General features: G+C 51.1%; 1 protein-coding gene across 1 annotated transcript in view; it reads right to left on the bottom strand.

Moving 5' to 3' along the window:
• The window catches only part of Ltbp2 (latent transforming growth factor beta binding protein 2), a 119,068-nt gene that overhangs the window by 40,728 nt on the left and 56,969 nt on the right, over positions 1-21,371 (bottom strand). Inside the window, exons 5-9 of the mRNA XM_045153951.1 lie at positions 19,929-20,099; positions 19,299-19,505; positions 18,255-18,541; positions 17,803-17,905; positions 1,392-1,466 (exon numbers count right to left, since the gene is read on the bottom strand). Of these exons, the coding sequence (XP_045009886.1) occupies positions 1,392-1,466; positions 17,803-17,905; positions 18,255-18,541; positions 19,299-19,505; positions 19,929-20,099 (843 nt within the window). The remainder of the gene's footprint in view (positions 1-1,391; positions 1,467-17,802; positions 17,906-18,254; positions 18,542-19,298; positions 19,506-19,928; positions 20,100-21,371) is intronic.

Here is a 21,371-nt window from a genome sequence, read left to right as displayed (position 1 = left end):
TCAAGGTCAGCCTCCCAAGGACAAATAGCAGAGTCTCCCCGCTCCCCACAGTGAAAACCTGTTCCCAGAGAAGTTTATTAGTGACACTCCTTTTGGGGCCTAGAGGACTATGGGTCTTGGACTGTGTTGTTTGATGCCTCCTTGCCAAATTCTGCCTTTTTGGCTGTCCTTTCTTAGAATACACCAGATCCGAAGTAGGACATCACTACGGCATTGGGTACCACTTCTTCCAGGAAGCTTGCAACTGATCCTCCCAGCTTGGACTGGGCCCTACAAGGAGATTCCCATAGCACCCTCGAGGACCTTCTCTGGTTGTATTTAAGTGTTTAGGTGTCTGTTTTAACCTGGGGCACAGACTGGGTCTAACCCACCACTGTGTACCTAGCACCTACATAGTGGACATAGCTCTCAGCACCCTTTCCTCAAATAGTCTATGAAACTAGAAGGAAGGTTACAGGGGGAGGAGGGATGGTCCACGAGTATACATCATTAGGTGGCTCCTTTTGCACACGTGCAAACCTCAGTTATAGGCAGGGGAAGGGCTTTGTGGGGTTGAGGTTTGGTCACCTGTATCCTGGGGACTCTGTAGGAGGTGGATGGCAAGGAACTCATGGAGATCCTAAGAACAACTTGACAGCTCTAACATGGTAGGAAGAGAGGCCCACTGGGGACAGTGACAATATGAACATCCCCTGCTGGGCCACTAGGGACAAAAGGATGAGCTGTCACATTCATTAATGCCCTGGGCCCAGCTCTCCCAAGGGACTCTAACCCCGAGCTAGATGGACCCAGAGATTTGCCTGGCTTGAGTACCTGTTATTATCCCCCGGGCAGAAGTCCCTTCTGTAGCCTTCTGCCTCCCCAACCCGACCCAAGCGGATAACCAGACACTCACGCTTCCTCAGGATGCTCTCTCCTGAGGAAACCTCCAGAGAAGGTGACCTCAGGGCTATGTGTGACAATCCTATTTTCAATTTAGCCTTACCTAAAGCAGGCCATGCAGACAGCTACCAAGTTATCAAGGCTCTCTGAAGGCAAGCTTCCTCAGCTCCTTGCCGACCCCACCAACCCGGAGCCTCAGTTCACACTATACCCAAGTCAGCAGAGCTTCTGCTCGGAACTCAAGTCGGCTCAAGGGCAGCAGCTAAGATTTCTGGCCCCAGGGCCATCCAGACCCCTCTTCCCACTCCTTCCTCACGCCCAGTAGAAGCAAAGCCTCACTCAGCACCTCCAACCCTTCCCTCTAAGCTGGGGCTTAGAGGAGCGAGAGACCTCCAGGCAGAGACGGATGCTCCTCCTTTCTGGGGTGGAGTGGCTATTGGCCCTGCATCAGCAGGCCTCACCATTCACACCCCTACTCGAAGCCCAGCCATAGCCTGGGTCATTCTTACCTTGGCAGTGAGTAAGGTTCAGTCTCTTGTACCCATGGGGACACTCCAGCTGGCCATTTTCAATCACTGGGGAGGCTGAGGAGTGAAGACACAAGACAGATCTCACAGGAGGGCCCTTGGGCTCCTCTGCCACCAAGCTGTGAAGTGGGCACAGTCTGGATGTCTCATGCACTCAGTAGCTCTGAGACCACCAAACCATCCCCCTGGCCCTTGCTTTCACCAGGCCCACCCAGCAGAATGAGCCAGGCACGGACAGACAAACAGCCCGATCTCACATCTGCACGGAATCTAAGAACGGCGAAACCATGGACGTAGAGAAGAGAATACAGGTTACCAGAGGCTGTGGCAAGGTGGTGAACAATTTGGGGAGTTAGTGGTTGATGGATATGAATTTCAGTTAGAAGAAATCAGTTCAAGAGACCTATTATACAACACGGTGACTATATTTACCAGCCATGTAGTGTGTATTTGAAAATCACTAAACAGCAAGATTTTAAGTATACTTATCCCTCCCAAATAAGCATAAAAGTAATCAAGCCAGTTAACAGGTACATTACATGCAAGGCAACACACCTTTATTAGCCTGCCTTAGCCATTCCACAACATACACTCATTTCAAAATATCATGTGCATCATAAAATATACAATGTTTAGTTAAAATTATTTTTAGGGGCTAGAGAGATGGCTTAGAGGTTAAGGCACTTGTCTGCAAAGCCTAAGGACCCAGGTTTGATTCCCCAGTACCCACGTAAGCCAGATGCACAAGGTGGTGCATGCATCTGGAAATCATTTGCAGTGGCCGGCACACCCATTCTCTTTTTTTTTTTTTTTTTTTTTGGTTTTTCAAGGTAGGGTCTCACTCTGGTTCAGGCTGACCTGGAATTCACTATGTAGTCTCAGGGTGGCCTTGAACTCTCAGCGATCCTCCTACCTCTGCCTCCCGAGTGCTGGGATTAAAGGCGTGCGCCACCACACCTGGCCCCATTCTCTATCTGCTTCTTTCTCTCAAATAAATAAATAAATAAAATATTTTTAAAAAATTATTTTTAGAATCCAGCCTATAATCCTAGCACTCAAGAGGCTGAGGCAGAAGGATCACCTCAAGTTCAAGGCCAACCTGGAACACAGTGTAAGATCTTTTCTCAAAAAAAATTTAAATTCTAGAAGAAATTAATTTTGGGGACTAAGGAGACAACTGAACAGGTAAGAGCATTTGCTGCACAAACAAAAGGGCTGAGGCTGCCTGAGTTTGATTCCCCAGGGTCCACATAAGAAAGCTGGGTGCAGCCACACGCATCTGTAACTTGTATGGGGTGGGGCAGAGACCAGAGGCTCCCTGGGGGCTTGCTGACTGAAAATGGAAGCTCCAGATTGAGTTAAAGACTCCATCTCTGGGGCTGAATAGTTTTTTTTTTTAATTTTACTTTTTCATTTGAAAATAATTTATAGATACACAGGAAATCTAAATGCAGTTTGGCCAACAAAGAAATGATTATTTGCATTTTGATGATCCATCCACATCCTGCCTCAGCGTCACAACATCCCTCATATTTCACAGAAGCCAAAAGCCCCAAAAGAATTGATGCTAAACAAAAACAAGATGAACATCTGCATTACTTTGGAGTGGCAGTCTGGTGGATGTGCCCACCTCTTAGAGACCAAGTCCACCAGGCTTTGGGTTTGATCTCCCCAGCATTGCAGGGAGGGTGCGGAGCAGAAATTGTCTTTGAGTTTCAGAATTCCTTCACTAGGAAGTAGCCAGAGGTCTTCAAAGGGCAAAAGCCATCCATTTCCATAGACTTTATTCCCTATGAAGTTCTGAAGCTCCCAATAGTCTTTAGGGGCTTGCTTTGTGGAGTTAGTTGGAGGATCACTTCCTGTTGCGATCGTCTCTCCCTGTGGCCATAGCTTGTCTCCAATGCATGTGGTAAAGAAGCTACTCACAAGGCTTTCTTCCTCCCTGTCACCTACCCCATCCTGCTGGTTCCCATGGAGCATCACCAGCCACACATCTAGGGCTGTGTGATAAAGCTAATTTTGTCCCATAAGTTGTCTACTGTTCTTTGGCTGTGTCTTCCTTTATGAATTTTATTGTTGAACGAGATTACTATAATATCAAGAACTTGGTAGAAATATTGATTCTTTTTTTAAAAATTGTTGTTGTTATTGTTTTGTTTTCCAAGGTAGGGTCTCGCTCTAGCCTAGGCTGACCTGGAATTCACTATGTGCTCTTAGGCTGGCCTCAAACTCACCATGATCCTCCTACCTCTGCCTCGCAAGTGCAGGGGTAAATAAAGGCGTGCGCTACCATGCCCAGCTTGGTCCTTTCATATAATTGAATAGCCAAGTTTGTGTTGTGTTGGTATTTTCACTTTCTTTTTTTCCCTTTAAGTTCGGGGGTCTGAACTATGTAGTCCAGGCTGGACTCTCTCCATCTTCCTTCCTTAGCCTCCTAAGTGCTGAGGCTGTAGGTGCGTGCCACCACACTAGGTCTGTTAATGTTTTTCTCATCAGGTAGCTTTTATCCATCATTCACTACTTTTTTTTTCAGCCTCACCATCCACTTATAGCAAGGCTTGCTACTGAAGATAGCAGATATAAATTTATATCCCATCTCATCTATTATTTTTTTCCTGAGACAGGGTCTCACTCTAGCCCAGGCTGACCTGGATCTCACTCTGTAGCCCCAGGCTGGCCTCAGACTCACTGCAATCCTCCTACCTCAGCCTCCCACAGTGCGCGCCACCACGCCCGGCTTTCCCAGCTAGTCTTCTTGGTGTACAATTCGGGTCAGATGTGGTAGGTCATGATTTTTACCATGCAATCTGTCTGATGACATGTCATATAAGAAATACCAGCATTATGAGTGCTGGGGGGCATGGCTCAGTGGTTCAAAGTGTGCAAGCCTGACACCCTGAGTTCCCATCCTCAGCACCCACCTAACACCAGACACAGATGTACACGTGTCTGTAATCCCAACACGCCCGTGGCAATGGGAAGAGGAGTCAGGAGAAGACTGAAGCTCAAGGGCCAAGTAGTCTGGCTACACGGTGTCAAACAACAACAGAGACCCTGTCTCAAATAAGGTACAAAGCGAGAACCAGCACCCCAAGGTTGTCCTCTGACCTCCACATAGGCACCATGGTGTGTGCTCACATGCATGGGTGCGTACGAGCGCGCACACACACACACACACGCATGCATGCACACACACAAGAAGAATCAGCGTTATACTTTCCATGACTGCTTCTGAATAGGTCATGAGTTGTACTTTGAATCCATAGTTTCTTTGCAGGAACTTTCTAGAGTTACTTCTCTACTTTGTGAGAGCTGTGTTAGTTAACACCAGATAACATCGGAATCCAGGAGAAAGCAGTGGGAACCTCACTGTGTTGTAATATAACAAAGACAAACACGAGGGGTGTCCCGAGTCTCCTCCCCCCACCCCATCCTTCCCAGAGGACATATCAGATGCCAGGCAAGACATGTGACAGTCTGACATACAGACAGACCGAGTGAGGACAAATGCTAGTAAAGCTTAATGGTTTTTTGTTTGGTTTGGTTTGGTTTGGTTTTGGCTTTTCAAGGTAGGGTCTCACACTAGCCCAGGCTGACCTGGAATTCACTATGCTGTCTCAGGGTGGCCTCAAACTCATGGCGATCCTCCTACCTCTGCCTCCTGAGTGCTGGGATTAAAGGTGTGTGCCTAGCAATAAGCTTAATGTTTTTAAATTATTATTTATTTATTTGAGAGAGAGAGATAGAAATAGGCAGGTAGAGAGAGAGAGAGAGAGAGAGAGAGAGAGAGAGAGAATGGGTGCGCCAGGGCCTCCAGCCACTGCAATCAAACTCCAGATGCGTGTGTCACTTGTGCCTCTGGCTTACATGGGTCTTGGGGAGTTGAACCTGGGTCCTTTGGTTTTGCAGGCAAGTGCCTTAACCACTAAGCCATCTCTCCAGCCACAAGCTTAATGTTTTTTAATAATAAAAAGTTAAAGTTCTAATATTTTTTTCTTGCCATGGCCTGTCATGCTCTGAGTTCTCATGGTCCACTGTGGAGCCAAGACTGCCCAAGCAGGCCACACTCATGGAAACAAAACACTGAGATGGAGACAGAAAAATGGGCATGAAGCTGGAAAGCATAGCCGTCCCTGGCCTGGCGCCTGAGGGTACAAGCTGAGGCCAGAGGGAAGGGAAGAACAAGAGGATGTGGTCTAGAGAAACCCAGAAAGCCCGCTGATCAGATGCAGCTCGCAGACATTGTGAAGAGCAGAAGGCGAGAAAGAACGCAGGGCAGGTGCCAGGGGACCACACGGCAAAGCAGCGCTGTGCTTGGGCAGCAAGGGCACTGTGCCACACCGTACTGTTTCTCCCAGCAGTAACTACCGGCCAGGGTCCCTTGCCCCTCTTTCACAGATTAAGAAAGCATGGCTCAGAGACATCAAATAACTTGCGCAGGCAAAGAGGCTCATGGGAGCTGAGTCAGGGTTGAATGTATGCTTCGGTTACAAAGGACACATTTGTCCTTTTTACACACAGAGAGAGTTGAAAGAGAACTGAAGGAGGTCTGGATGGGCCAGTAGACCAGAACATCGCCTCCCGGATGCCAGGAGGGAGCAAGAGGCAGGCAGGTCTCGGCTTCCTGGGGATAAGAGGAGGGACAGCAAGCTTGGCTGGAGCTGGGAGCAAGAGGAGAACCAGCTGCGGGCACCTGCAGAAACCCCGTGGGAATGCAGGCTATGCATCAAGCTGAGAAAACCTAGCTGCTGCCATGGGGAGGTGGCGTTCTTTCTACACAGGGGTTCCCGCCTTGGCACGGGGGCTCTGCTGGTGCTGGACGGAAGGGAACGTGTTGGATGGACAGCCTTTCCCAAAGGCAGACTTCTGGAAAAAATAACTGCCAAGTCACCGTCTCTGGTGACGTTCCCGATTTTGTCATTGGCCTCGGTCTCAAACGAGGGCTCTTCCCACCCTTCCTCACACCTCCCAGAACTGTCTGCCAAAGGCTGTTCCTAGCTACTGTGCGACCAGCTCCAGGGTCCAATCTAGAAAAGCCGGCTAAAATCCGTGGCCCTGTGACCTGAGCGTGAGAATTCAGCAGCCACTGAGCTGTGTGCCTTCGAGATGAGGGAAGGCAAGTGTCCCTAGCATGTTCCCAGCACAGCAGCATTCCCCTGGTCACAGCATTTCACGTGTCACGGTTATGGCCTTTTTTTTTTTTTTTTTTTGCTTATCCAGCTTCCTCCCAAAGCAAAAGCTGTGAGAACAGGGACCTTGTCTCCTTCATCATGACTACAGCCAGTGCAGTACCTGGAGCATTTCTGGGCACGCCAAAGCAGGCTTACTATAATCCACGCCCTCCTGCAAAGGTTTGACATGTCCTAGTTGACCTCATTCTCATAACAGCCTTTGGACATATTTACTAACCTTACCCTCATCTTACAGATGAGCGAACTAAGCAAAGAGATAGTCAGAAAATGTGCCTAAGGTCACCCCGCGGGTGGACAGAGCTGGGATCATGAATGCAGGCAGGAGCAATTCAGAACCACCCACTTCCTCTAGAAAAACAAATGGGGCTGGATAGATGGCTTAGCAGTTAAGCACTTGCCTGTGAAGCCTAAGGACCCTGGTTTGAGGCTCGATTCCCCAGGACCCACGTTAGCCAGATGCACAAGGTGGCACACGTGTCTGGAGTTTGTTTGCAGTGGCTGGAGGCCCTGAAGCACTCATTCTCTCTCTCTCTCTCTCTCTCTCTCTCTCTCTCTCTGCCTCTTTCCTCTCTCTGTCTGTCACTCTCAAATAAAAATAAATTAAAAATAAACAAAAAAAAGTTAAAAAAGAAAAAGAAATGGAGCTGGAGAGATGGCTTAGTGGTTAAGGCACTTGCCTACAAAGCCTAAGGACCCAGGTTTGATTCCCTAGTACTCACATAAGCCAGAGGCACAAGGTGGAACATGCATCTAGAGTTCGTTTGCAGTGACTGGAGGCCCTGGGGCACCCATTCTCTCCCTCTCTTTTTCTCTCTCTCTTTCTGTGTCTTTATCTCTCAAATAAATAAATAGTTAAAAAAGAAAGAAAAACAAATGAGTCTATGACAAGCCTTAGGAATTGTGTAGGCAGAGAACTCTGGGATCCAACAGAGGCCATAACAAAATACCTTTCCAGCAGGAAGCCCATCACCTTTCCTGGAGACCCTTCCCCACCCTCTTTTACAAGGGGTAAGGAGAAAAAATGGAGAGTCCTTACCCTCAGGGCCACACCAGAGGAGAAGAAAATTTGCCAAGTCAGAAAGAGAGTGGCTATGATGTGACTGCCCCAGATGCTTCAAGGAGACATGTGGGGATGTGGGGAGCTTCAGGTGGCACCCTCAAGACCCGACAAAGCCCAAGCAGCTGCGGAGGCCCCAGTCAGGGCCACATGACAAAACCTCTGGGAAGCATGCAGGCAGCCAGGGGTCAATGTCCTGGTATGAAAATGGGGGCTCCGAGCCTTGATCTCAGCTCTCCTGACCCCTGACCTCAGCACCTTCCACCCTCTGTTGCATCCCATTACTCACAGCATAGAACGAGGGTGCTCCTGGCTGCAGCCTGTCCCACCCAGTTAGTTCCTCAGACCCCTTGGCGCGGCTGGGACTCCCAGGGAGACCCTAACACGGGCAAATGCATTGCTGAAGACAGCTTTGGCCCTGTTTCCACAGGCAGAGCTGGAGAGGAGACGGTGAAGACATGTGTCTGGCCACAGGGCTGCTTACAGCTCACCCGTCTCAGCCTGTGATGACAGGTGTCCAAAGCCGGGAGACGTGACGGCTCCCTGTTGTGCACCTCTCTGCCCAGGCAGCAGACTCATACTTGGCCCATGAAGCCAAGCTTGGTGCCACAGGGACATGTGCGCAGACCGGGGGGCCTTGGCCCTGGATTTGCGTACCCCAGGAAGCTATGCTGTAGGGAAACCACCTTCACAGGAGTCCTGGTTCCAACCTGACTTGTTCTGTGACCTGGGGCGCATTTTTTACCCTTTCACCCTGAAGTTTTTCATCTGCAGAAGTGGGGACAGAAACTCAGTTTGTAGGGATGTCATGAAGACTCACTCTGTTAAAATAATGAGCCGGGCATGGTGGCCTATACCTTTAAGCTCAGCACTGGGGAAGCTGGTAGGAGGATTGCTGTGAGCTCAAAGCCAGTGTGGGACTACAGTGAGATCCAGATCAGCCTGGGCTACAGTGAGATCCTACCTCAAAAAAGAAAAAAATAGCCCCCCCCAAAAAACTACCAATAAGGGCTGGAGAGATGGCTTAGCAGTTAAGGCGCTTGCCTGCAAAGCCAAAGGATCCAGGTTCGATTCCCCATGACCCATGTAAAGCCAGATGCACAAGGTGGCACATGTGTCTGAAGTTTGTTTGCAAGGGCTAGAGGCCCTGGTGCACCCATTCTCTCTATATATCTGCTTCTTTCTGTCTCTCTCTGTGTCTCAACTAAATAAGATATTTAAAAAAAAAATGAATCTCAGACTGAACCTGGTACAGTCCCAGTTGATGCTTCCTAAGGGTTAGTCCTCCCTTCCTTCCCTTCTCCTCCCCCTTTCCCTCTCTCCCTTCTTTCCTTCCTTCCTTCCTTTCTTTCCTTGACCCCCTCCTCCCTCCCTCTCTCCTATTCTTCCTTCTTTCTGTCTTGCCACCCTTCCTAGAACAGTCTGGAGGACATCTGGCCTGCTGCCCTGCACAGCTAGCTGGATCTGGGCAAACAGCTCACCCTCTCTGAGCCTGGGTTTCTTACTAGTAACACGAGGATGACAAGTCTTTCCTCACTGGTTACTGTGAGCAATAAAAAGCCTGCTAAGCTCTGAGTGCAGCGGTCACCACGCTGCAGTAATGACCATCTGCTCCCTTAGTCAGACTTCCTCCTTGCTGGAGGGTCATGGCTTCCCTCAGTGAGGATCAGCACGTCTTCAAAGATGGCCTGTTGGGGCTGAAGGGAGGGGCTTAGCCGTTAAGGTGCTTACCCGCAAAGACAAAGGACCCAGGTTCGATTCCCCAGGAACCACATAAGCCAGATGCACAACGTGGCGCATGCGTCTGGAGTTTGTTTGCAGAGGCTGAAGGCTCTGGCACACCCATTTTCTTTCTTTCTCTCTCTCTCTCTCTCTCATAAATAAATAAATAAGTAAATAAATAAATAAATATGGCCTGGGACTGCTTTTTTCAGAGGATCACAAGGACCAAGGCCACCACAAACAGTGAGTTGAAGAGGGCAGACCCAGGCTCCAACAGGGTCCACCCAGCCATCCCCACTCCAGCCCTTTCTAGAGCGGGCCAGAGATGCCGCATGCGTCATGGCACCCAACCCTGCAGGGAAGGGAGGGAGCTGGCCGAGCCCGAAGCACAATTCCCAGGGGGGCCTTGAGTCCCTTGGAAGAAGACAACATTGTTTCGCCAGAGACACTGCTTTCTCAACCTGATTGGAATCCTATAAAACCCATTTCTCCAGAGCAGGGCACTGGGCGTCTCACCCAGGAGAATAGGAACCCCGCCCCAGCACAGCTGTTTTCCAAGCCAGGGTCCTGCAGCTTAGGGAACTACGGGGTGTCGGAAGCAAGGGTCAAGATCGGGTGGACGGTGGCCCCAGGTCCTTCTGTACAAGGGCATGGTAGAAACTCATGCCTGGAAGCATCGTTAGCATCCAACACCATGAAAGGCCCCCAGTGTGGTGCTAGGCAGTTACACAAGCTCCAAACAAACAGTTGCTAATGACGCTCTGACAATAATATTACTCCTGTGACGCACCCTACGCTCTCTGTTCCAAATCTCCTCTGAGGTACACATCACCCTCAAATACTCAACCCTTCCCTAGTGCTGGCGTCACAGAGCTACCCCTGTAACAAACCTTATAGGCTCAGGCTCAGGACCAGAGTAAAGCTTGCATTCTGTTGGGTTTCCAATAAACCCTCAAACATGCATGGATGCTCTCAAAAGTCACGCTTAGCCCCCCCCCTTCTCTGAAATGTCTGGTCTTGGTAGGTATAGCTCTTGCAGTGGGGAGCCCAGTACTTCTTGGCACAGCTCATTTTATTGCCTGGTATTTGCTGCCTATGGTAAGATGCCCCTTGGTGCCCAGTCAAGTTGAGCTCTGCTTTCCAGAAACATCTACACTCTCACCTTTTCTCTCTTATAATTACAAGGAACAGACCTACCTCCTTCTGTGTGGAACAATTCTTTAAACATGTCTCCATTAAGTCTTAGGCCTGGGCTACCCACGTCTAACCTGCCTGTCTAGCAGACCTAATTTTTTTATGAATACATTTTAATTTAATTTAATTATTTGATAGAGCAAGAGAGGGAAAGAGGCAGACAGAGAGAGAGAGAGAGAGAAAGACAGAGACATGGGAGCCCAAGGGCATCCAGCCACTGCAAATGAACTCCAGACCCATGTGCCACCTTGTGGGTCCTGGGGAATCGAACCGAGGTCCTTTGGCTTTGCAGGCAAATGCCTTAACCACTAAGCCATCTCTGCAGCAGACCTAATTTTGACAGGTATTTCCTTCGCATACCAGTATGATGAAATACAAGCCTCGTATACATCCTCTTAGCATGAAACTATGCTCTAGCCCCCAGGTTTATCTTCCTCAAGCAGCCCACGTCTCCTCAGGGTGAGAAGGCTACTTGGGTCAAGCTGAGAATCTGACACGCCTGAAGCGTCACCAGTCCTCACTGCGTGATCCTTGGACAAGTTCCTCAGCCATATCAGATGTGCACCTGGTAAATGGGGATTCAAGTTCCTAGGCTTGTGCTTGTGCACTGAAATGAGACAATGCAGGGGAAGGCCAGCAGAGGGGAAGATGCTGAATTCCTCAAAGGGCAGAGGGACCGAATCCATGAACCCTGGAGAACCAGGAAGGGGCCCGGGTTCTGAGGTGAACTCGTTCCAGGCCAGGCAGATGGAAAGACAATCTCATGGCAAACAGCTGCAGCCCACCACGGCAAGCCTCAAGCCAAGTGCCAGCCCCACCGGTTCCAACAAAGGGGCCTTGGGGTGGGGGGTGGGTTTGACAAAGCCGGTGCCAAGCCTGATGGGGCAGCTGCCAAATTTCCAGTCAAGCCAGATGTCTGTCTTCTATGGAAACTCAAAAAATGTGGCCTCAATCAAAGTGGTTCTTGAGAGCGTTATGTTCCCAGACTCTGGCAAGGGCACCAAAGAGGCTCTGAGCTGGGACTTCTGCTAACTCCCAAGGGGTCAGGAAGACAGGGATCGGGCTAAGCCCTGGAGGTCAGCGGGGGACATGTCTCATCTCTCACTCAGAGGGAGGGATTCACAGGTGGGCCCAGACGGACTCCCAGAGCCATCTCCTTGAGTAAGGGGGCGCTGGAATTCTTCTGGAAGGAAAGAGATCTTTCCATGTTGTGTAGCTGAAGTTTCAAGGCGATTCTTTTCCATATCAGAAATAAGAGCATTTTGCATTGACGAGTGCCAACAGTCAGACATACAGCCTCAGAATACCACAGTGAGTGAGGGGAATTTGTACAGCTCACAGGGCGCCCACTCTCTGCTCCCGTCATGACCTGGTTCTGCCAGGAATGACAAAGCCTTCCATGAAAGGCATCGTACTGTTTTACCAGAGGAGAAGCAGAAGCACAGCCACAAGGGTCGAGAATGTTCTAGAATCCAGAAGTCCTGCTTCTCTTGCCAAGCATCCCCCAAACTCACCCAGCGGCTTGTCCTTTTGTCTTCTGACGCTTGCACGGTAGTCGGCTTGTCATGCCTACTTAAAGAAACACCCCCTGCTGGCCCTGGGCTGGGGTGTGGAGCTAGATGCCTGGCACACTGACAATACAAATAAAGGCTCCCTAATGTCCTGCCCCTTCCCTATACAGTACCCAGCCGCACTTTCATGTGCTGTAAATGTTTATGCTGCCCTGGACTTTGTTATTGCTTGCTCAGCGTGCTGGAATGTTTGCAATTCCAGGGGTCCGTGTCCTGGTGCCCAGAAAGCTGAGCTGTGTTAACAGCAGGAGAAGCCCCGTGTGGGGTGAGGCAGGGCGCCACCTGGGAGACGGCTCAGTGTGCACGCAGGGCCACGGTCAGTGCTCGGTATCCCCACCTGCATGTGGTGCCCCCGATCCACACAGGTCTGCTCCCATGCCCCACCATGGCCAGGCGCTAGGCCCTGCTTGGACAGAGCTGGGCAGCTCTTCTGGGAGTACGTTCTTCGCATAGCCAGTGGGCTGAACTCACAAGGTTGGCATAGCCAGGACCATGAGTGGAGCGGGTGGGCAGGCAGATACCCCCGAAGTGCAGATGTTGGCCTTCTCACCCATTCCCACCCTTGAAGTGAGGACTCCCTCATGCTCAGAGCCAATGCCACGGTCACCATGCCAACCAGCCACCGCTGCAGGGAGTAGGCTCAGCGTCCTTCGCTGTCCACAGCTGTTTCTGCTATGGGCCTCACAGCCTGCATCTCTGTGTCCCTGGACAGGCAGGGCACTATGCTCCTCCTTATAAATCCTATAAGCAATGGATGTGACCAAAAAAAAAAAAAAAAAATCAGGCTGGAGAGATGGTTTAGCAGTTAGCACACATGCCTGCAAAGCCTAAGTACCCAGGTTTGATTCTCCAGGTCCCATGTAAGCCAGATGCACATGGTGGCACATGCATCTGGAGTTCGTTTGTAGTGGATAGAGGCCCTGATGTGCCTTTTCTCACTCTTTCTCTCTCTCTCTCTCTCTCTCTCTTCCTCTCTCTGTTTCTAATAATTTTTTTTTACTTCTTTATTTGAGAGAGAGAGAGGAAGAGGCAGAGAGAAAGAAAGAAAGGGCACACCAGGGCCTCCACCCACTGCAAATGAACTCCAGACGCATGTGCCCTCTATGCATTTGGCTTACGTGGGTCCTGGGGAATTGAACCAGGGTCCTTAGGCTTTGCAGGCAAACGCCTTAACTACTAAGCCATTTCCCCACCCCCTCTAATAAATTTAAAAAAAAAATCCAAGGTGGCTTCAATTTTCCTGCCCACTAATGTCATGTGACTGGTCTCATCCACTAACACCCTTGTCAAGTTGGCCTAGTGAGTTGAAGAGGAGAAACTAACCCCAAGGATTCTGCAGGACCCTCAGTAAGCCTCACCCCTCCAGGGCTGTGTGTCAAGGGCTCAGGTCATGCATGGTGTCCAAAGCTCAGGCACCCGGGGCCTGCAGATTTGCCTAAAAGGGGCTGGAGAGCTGGCTTAGTGGATGAGGCGCTTGCCTGCGAAGCCTAAGGACCCATGTTTAACTCTCCAGATCCCAACTAAGCCAGATGCACAAAGGTGAGGCAAGGTCTCATATACCCAGTAAGTGGTGCAGGCATCTGGATTTCGATTGCAGTGGGTGAGGCCCTGACGTGCCAATTCTCTCTGTCTCTAAAGTCAAAAAGAAAGAAAGAAAGATTTGCCTAAAAGAAGGTGCTGAGAGGAGCCTAGACCCCAGTTGTAAGGGAGGCAGGATTCTCAGGAGGCCTCTTCCAGAACCATGTTTCTCAGCCATGGTCCACCCCTCCCTGGTTTTGCCACATCTGTTGGCAGCCACCCCTATTCTTTTTTTGGGGGGGGGTGGAGGGAATTCAAGGCAGGTTCTCACTCTAGCCCAGGCTGACCTGGAATTCACTATATAGTCTTAGGGTGGCCTGGAACTCATGGTGATCCTCCTAACTTGAGTGCTGGGATTAAAGGCATGCGCCGCCACACTCAGCTCACGTCCATTCTCCCCTTCCATTTTCTCCCAGACTCCAGAGGCAACGCCATAGCAGCATACAGGACTCAAGACAGAGGAGAAGCCAGTAAGGCTGCTGTCCTGGAATTGCCTCTCGGAGGAACCCTTCCTGCTGCCTCCAAGGACAACCCTACTGGGCCAAGAGTCCCCGGGCAAGTCAGTACCTTGGCCAGCATCAGCAGGCGAAGGATGCCACCAGAGGGGCCCTGTCAGCGTGAGCCAGCTCTTGGGACCAGAACCTGCACATACAAGAGGCTTGGATTCTCTCCCTGCACACTGCTCACTTTTTTTTGGTGGGGGAGGGAGGGGAGATGTTTCAAGTAGGGTCTCACTCTGGTCCAGGCTGATCTGGAATTAACTATGTAGTCTCAGGGTGGCCTCAAACTCACGACAATCTTCCTACCTCTGTCTCCTGAGTGCTGGAATTAAAGGTGTGCACCACCACACCTGACCTCACTTTTTTTTTTTTTTTTTTAAGGTTGGGTCTCACTCTAGACCAGGCTGACCTGGAATTCACTATGGAGTCTCAGGGTGGCCTCAAACTCATGGCAATCCTCCTACCTCTACCTCCCAAGTGCTGGGATTAAAGGCATGTGCCACCACGCCCGGCTACACTTTTTTTAACATATCTATTTTATTTATTTATTTATTTATTTATTTATTTATTTATTTATTTATTAAGGGAGAGATTGGGGCGCCAAAGGCCTCCAGCCACTGCAAACAAACTCTAGACAACGCATGCACCCCTTTGTGCATCTGGCTTATGTGGGTCCTGGAGAATAGAACTGGGATCCTTTGGCTTTACAGGCAAATGCCTTAATGGCCAAGCCATCTCTCCAGCCCCACGCTGCTCCCTTTTTCGGTCTCGTTTGCAAATGCAATTTCCTTGAGTCGCTAAACCATTCCCCACTTCTTTATCCTACCCACTAACTGGTCCTCAGCTCTCACCCTGGATGTAAGAAGCCTCCCTGAGTCACTAGCTTTACCAAAGGCCCCTTCTCCACAGGCAAAGCGTACACTACAGGGAAGTGCCATATCCAAGGGCGTCCCTGGCTTTCTAGATTCATATATTTGTGGTGATTGTTCCAGTCAAATGGAAAAGGCCCTGATTTGAGCAAAGGGGCTCCAGGACCAGTGGACATCCTGGTTCCATTGTCTGCATCTCCACAACCCTCAGCATCACTCCAGATGCTGCACTGTCCTCTTTGTTTCTGATGGCTGACAACAGTGGCTGGCCAGACTGTAAGCTTGGGGGTGGGCAGTGCTTCCTCCTCACTCTCCAGGGTCTCCCAGAGCCTTCACACCACAGGCCCTTCAAATGGGTGTTGGTCAGTGAACATACTTGCTGACTAAACAACGTGAGATAGAGAAGATGTCAAGAACTGGCTTGAGAGGAAGGAGGAAGGAACACAAGGAAAGAGGAAATGTGGCATCAAAAGAAAGAAAGAAAAGAAAAGAAACATTGTTGGCCTGCAAGGGACTCACTGAGTAGACTTGATGTGTTTCTTTTTCTCAATTTTTTTTAAATATCTTTTTGTTCATTTTTATTTATTTATTTATTTGAGAGTGACAGACACAGGAAGAAAGACAGATAGAGGGAGAGAGAGAGAATGGGCGCGCCAGGGCTTCCAGCCTCTGCAAACGAACTCCAGACGCATGCGCCCCCTTGTGCATCTGGGTAACGTGGGACCTGGGGAACCGAGACTCGAACCGGGGTCCTTAGGCTTCACAGGCAAGCGCTTAACCGCTAAGCCATCTCTCCAGCCCTCTTTTTCTCAATTTTTACTAACATTTTCAATGATTATAAAAAGTATCCCATGGTAATCCCCTCCCTTGATGTGTTTCTTCCCAAGGTCAACTGTCCCTTTCCCTTTCCTAGGAATACTGTCCCATAATAATGATGACAGTAAGACACAGCTATCCTTTGGCATCCATGCTTCCCAGGGCTTCCGCACACAGCAAAACCTGTGGACGCTCAAGTCTCATATAAAATGATACTGGCTTTGCATGTAACCTCCGCACATCCTCCCATATACTTTATCACTTCTATATTGATTGTAATAGTTAATACAATGGAAATGCTATGCAAATTAGCAATACACAGTACTGTTGAGGGAATATTATGAGGAAAAAAAAAACCTGTGTGTTCAGTAAAGGCCTAGCTACATAGTACACAGACAAGGTGAGCAAGGCTCACATGAGTGCTGGAGATAGACGGTGGAGGGCGGGAGGCTGTCAGGACACAGGATTACATGTCATGTCGTTTGTGTGGATTCAGCATCATGATCCATGAGAAGCACACTGGACTTTTACGTTTTAGAACTTTGTGCAACTTTTTTTCCAAATATATATATGTGTGTGTGTGTGTGTGTGTGTGTGTGTGTATGTATGTATGTATGTATGCATCGCTTCTGGTTTCTTGAGATAGGGTCTCGCTCTTGCTCTAGCACAGGCTGACTTGGAACTTACTCCGTAGTCTCAGGGTGGTCTTGAACTTGTGGCAGTCCCCCTACCTCTGCCTCTCCAGTGCTGGGATTAAAGGCATGTACCACCAAGCCAGGGTTTGTGTTTTTTTTTCCAAATATTTTTGACCTGTGCTTGGTTGAATCTACGGATATGGAGATCCAGCTGCAGCAGCCACCATAGAGTGCCCCTTCATGTAGGGGCCACAGGAGCCCTGTGAGGCTGGCATTATTGCCCCTCAGTGTCAGACTTCACAGGTGAAGAGGCCAAGGACATAGAGAGGTAGTGGGCAGAGTCTGCAAGCTAAAGACCGCTCTAAACACTACCACTTTGCGGTTGCCCTAACGTTGCTTGTGCTGGGGGACCATCTGCATTTATTTTTAGTGTGGACAATGTAGTCCAAACTTTAGTGCCAATTCTAATGCTGGGAACAGCCCTGTCCCTCCCACCTTTGGGCTTTGCTCCAGTCCCCCCCCCCCCCACAACCAGCCCACCGAACTGACTGCTGACAGGCAAGAGGAATAAATGCCAAGTGCAGGCACAGGCCTAGAGGGGAAGAAAGGCCGAGCAGACAGAAGCCATACTCAGGCACAGGCACCTGGTTCCCCTTCCCAGATGTCAGACTAAGGCCTCGGGGAGCAGCATGCATGAACCCCGTGCTCACTGCACCCACAGTGCTTGGTGCGCACAACACCCTGCGAATATCTGCCAATGAAGAAATGAATGAATGGGTGTGAGTTAGATTTCTCACGGCCATCCAGAAAGGGCAAGAGAGTGGTGTTCTCACGCTCCAAGGCTGAGGACACTCTGGGACAGACATTGGACTCTGGCTCAGAGACCCCGAGACAGGACAGGAAAGGAAGGACGACAAGGCCTGAGATCCCCAAAGGAAGAAGGAGGGAAACAATAAGTCACCACATCAGGGTCACTGGGCCCCTAGGGCCAGAACACAGGTAAACATGGGAATGTGGAGTGGATTCAGCACCATGCGGGATCCTTAAAACCTTCTGGGAATGACAGGACCCCCTTCACAGGCCATGGGTCTGAACAGGGGCCCAGCTGCTGGGCAGATGAACTGAGCTGGCCAAGCTGTCAGGGACCACCTCTTCTGGCTCCTCAAGACACATCTGGAAAGCCTGACTGCTTACCAGCCAGCTCAGCCAGCTTACCCTCAGGACCCCCTGAGCCCCTCACGTTCACAGCAGCAACTCACCTGGTCTGGGCGGGCACGGAGCACATGAGGTCGCCCCCCAGAAGGCCCCCACACTGCCACAGCAGTCCTCCTGAGCAGTCAGCTCCAGCAGGGGGTCCGCACACTGAAAAAGAGGCCATGAACGCCTGTGACAGCTGCCGTCCATACTCTGAGGGTCTTGGGCTCAGCTCCCAGAAAGCCCAGGATCTTGAGGGAACAAACTCTTAGGCTGCCTTTGACCCAGGTTGTGGGTGACATCTCCCCTGCAGGGGGGCGTTCTTGGTTCCCGGCTAGGTACCAGTGGGGGGCCCAGCCTCCCCACATTCAGGCACTCCCAATTCCCTGGGCTTTCCCATTTGGGAAATGGTAGCCTTGGCTACCACAAGGAGGAGGAGGAGGAGGGAGAGAGAAGGGCATCGTGGGAAGCCCTGCTCTAAAACCCTCCAGCGCTGAGATGGGAGCTGGGTTCTCACCTGCCCATTCACCGCACTCAGGTAACACCGGCCCAGGAGTCCCTGATGCCTGGGCACCGCCGGGCGTGGTGGCTTCGGGAGCTCTCCGGCCCCAGCGGGGATGATGTTGCTGTCCCAGAGGCTGTGGCCGGGGATGTTGGGGGGCCCGGGGAGGGCTCGGATCTCCACGCTGTTCTCCTCCCGCGCGGCTTCAGCCCCGCCCCGCACCCGTGCGACCTGGTGAATCTGCACGGAGGCTTCCGGTGGGTGGCGAATGTGCACCTTCACCAAGGAGGGGTTCACAGAGGCTGGGCACAGGAGCTGAGGTAAGAGCCCGGAAACAGCCCCCTCACACCCCCACCTTACTCTCCCACCCCACCCCTCACCGCAGAAGAATGCGCACAGCCTGGGACTGTGTGTCTCGGCCCCAAATCTCCTTCACTACTTGGAACCCTAGGACCATGCCCCTTGGGGACAGGATGAAGGGCAAACTTCTCCTTGGAAGGCTCTGGAGTATGAGCCCCCCCCCCCACACACAACCCTTCCTGTTTTCACCTCTCCACAATGCCAGTGCCCCGAGGGCCAGCCACATACCCTGCCTGGTTCGACCCTCTGCCGAACCTCATGCTACCCATGCGTTAGGTGATCCCTCCATACAGCCTTCCCAGGCACTCTGGGCTCAGGGTCCCTCCATCCCAACTCCTTTAGAATTCTGTACATTTGGATTTAACGAATGGACGGCAAGGAAAATGAAATTCCTGCTGAATCCAACCCCGCACCCATCCTTCAGTTATGCAGGCCTGGAGCCTCCTTGAGAATGGGACCCTGTATTTCGTCTTCCCTGCCATTGGGTAAGGGCACAGCATATAGAGGAATTCAGATGCAAAGAGAGAGAGAAGGGTAAGGAATGAAACAGAGTCCTGTGGATGGAGGGCAAGCGGGAAGTTGACATTACAGGAAGGACTGGAGATGCTCCCCTGACCCCTTCCTGCACAGCCATGTGGACAGGGCCCACCCTACTTGGCACTCTTCCCTGGCCCACTGTCCCAGCTGCTGGGCACTCACCCAGCTGGTTGGAGAGAGGCAACATGAAGGTGGATTGCTTCAGGGGGCTTTCCAGCAGGACCCTGTGATGTGAACCCCTTCCCGGAGTCTCCCTGTCTGGCTGAGGTACAGGAAGGTGGCAGAACTTCCCTGTGGAGTTGGCCGGACACCAGCACTCATCCCGGCCAATGCAGCGGCCTCCGCTCAGGCAGGGGATCTGGCAGAAGTCTGCAATATCAACAATCCAAAAGACCGGCGGTGGGCATTTGGGTGGGTGACAATAAGCAAGCAAGGAAGCAGGACGCCAAGTCTGGGTGGCTTGGGGAGCCCAGAATCCTCTGGAGGGCAGAGAGCATTCGTATAATCATGGGGTCCTGAAGTAAAGATGGGCAGGTACTAACCAGCCCTGGCCCTCCATGCCTCTCCTGCCTCCTTGTAGTGACTTGGGGTACAGGGCAGAGCCTTGCGCTCAGGCAACTTGGACTCCGAGACGTTACGCCACTGGCCTAGAATTGCAAGCCAGGCTGGCACAGGGCGGAGAGAAGACTCCACTTCCCATGTGAGTTGAGAGAACCCAAGGAGCCCTATGACCAAGGCCAAGGGAAGCCTGTCCCGTGGTCTCCCCTAGCCCCTCAGGGAAATGAGACTCACAGATGCGAAAGCCGGACTTGGGGTCATGCCCGTGGCCACCTTGGCTGTACAGAGTAGTTGTGTCGCCCCGCTCACAGCTGTTGGCACAGCGCCCATGGGCACATGTCTGCTTGCAGATGGTAGGCGTGAAGACAATCTTAATCTTCTTGATTTTCTCCGTGAGATTCAGCCCTGCAGAGAGAGGCCCGAGGTGGCAGCCTGATGCCAAAGGACCTTGCCCAAAGCATTCGCTAAGTACTTCCTGGACACCAGGTCTATGGCCGCGGTGGGGACATCCCCTTGAGAAGCCTCCGATGTGCCCACTATGGATGGAGCTCATGCTGCGTACACACTGACATGTACTGCTGTAGGCTGAGCCATTCAAAATGACCACAGCTACACTGGCAATTTTTATACATCCAATCAAACATTTCATTTCAAAAATGCTTTCCCAGTACTTGGGACTGAACCCAGGGCCTTCCTTGTGAATGCTAGGCAAGATCTGTACCACGGAGCTACATCGCCAAACACGCATGTATTTCATGTTACACTTAGACAAAGGCTCAGCTGTGTTCAGGGTGCCTCACATCACACAGCCAACAAGAGTTGGAACTGGGGCTGGAGAGATGGCTTAGCAGTTAAGGCATTTGCTTGCAAAGCCGAAGGACCCAGGTTTGATTCTCCAGGACCCACGTAAGCCAAATGTACAAAGTGGCATCTGGAGTTTATTTGCAGTGGCTGGAGGCTGTGATATGCCCATATTCATATTCTCTCTCTCTCAAGTAAATAAATAAAAATAAAATCTTTTTTTAAGAAAAAGAGTTAGAACTGCACTTTGAGCCTAAGGGCAGGGAGTAGAGGGGGAGTCCTAGGAAAAGTGGAGGAAGGTAAGGCCTGGGAAATGACCAGGCAGGCTTGGGGGCCTGATTTCTAGAGCACAGCTGAGGAGCTTCATTTGGCGGGGGTTGGGGGGGTGGAGCCAGCAAGATATCCAGGAGAGGGCTGGAGAGATGGCTTAGCGGTTAAGCGCTTGCCTGTGAAGCCTAAGGACCCCGGTTCAAGGCTTGGTTCCCCAGGTCCCACGTTAGCCAGATGCACAAGGGGGCGCACGCGTCTGGAGTTCGTTTGCAGAGGCTGGAAGCCCTGGCGCGCCCATTCTCTCTCTCTCCCTCTATCTGTCTTTCTCTCTGTGTCTGTCGCTCTCAAATAAATAATAATAAAAAATAAAAAAAAGATATCCAGGAGGAAGTGAAGGCTGCAGGCAATGGCAGTGTGTGCCATGCTGTGAACCCACAACTGCTGGGCATTTCCTTATAGCCTTGGCCCAGTGCTGCAGAAGCAGGTGTCTGGCCTGGTCCAGGATTGAAGTTTGCAGGAAGGATGAGGTGGGAGCGTGGGCTGGGGTGTTGAAGCTCATGATGAACACGAGGGGAGCAGACAGGAGGACGTGACACAAGGGTACAG

Source organism: Jaculus jaculus, chromosome 7, assembly GCF_020740685.1.
Source record: "Jaculus jaculus isolate mJacJac1 chromosome 7, mJacJac1.mat.Y.cur, whole genome shotgun sequence".
Classification (NCBI taxonomy): Eukaryota; Metazoa; Chordata; class Mammalia; order Rodentia; family Dipodidae; genus Jaculus; species Jaculus jaculus.
This window is presented reverse-complemented; position numbering and strand designations above follow the sequence as displayed.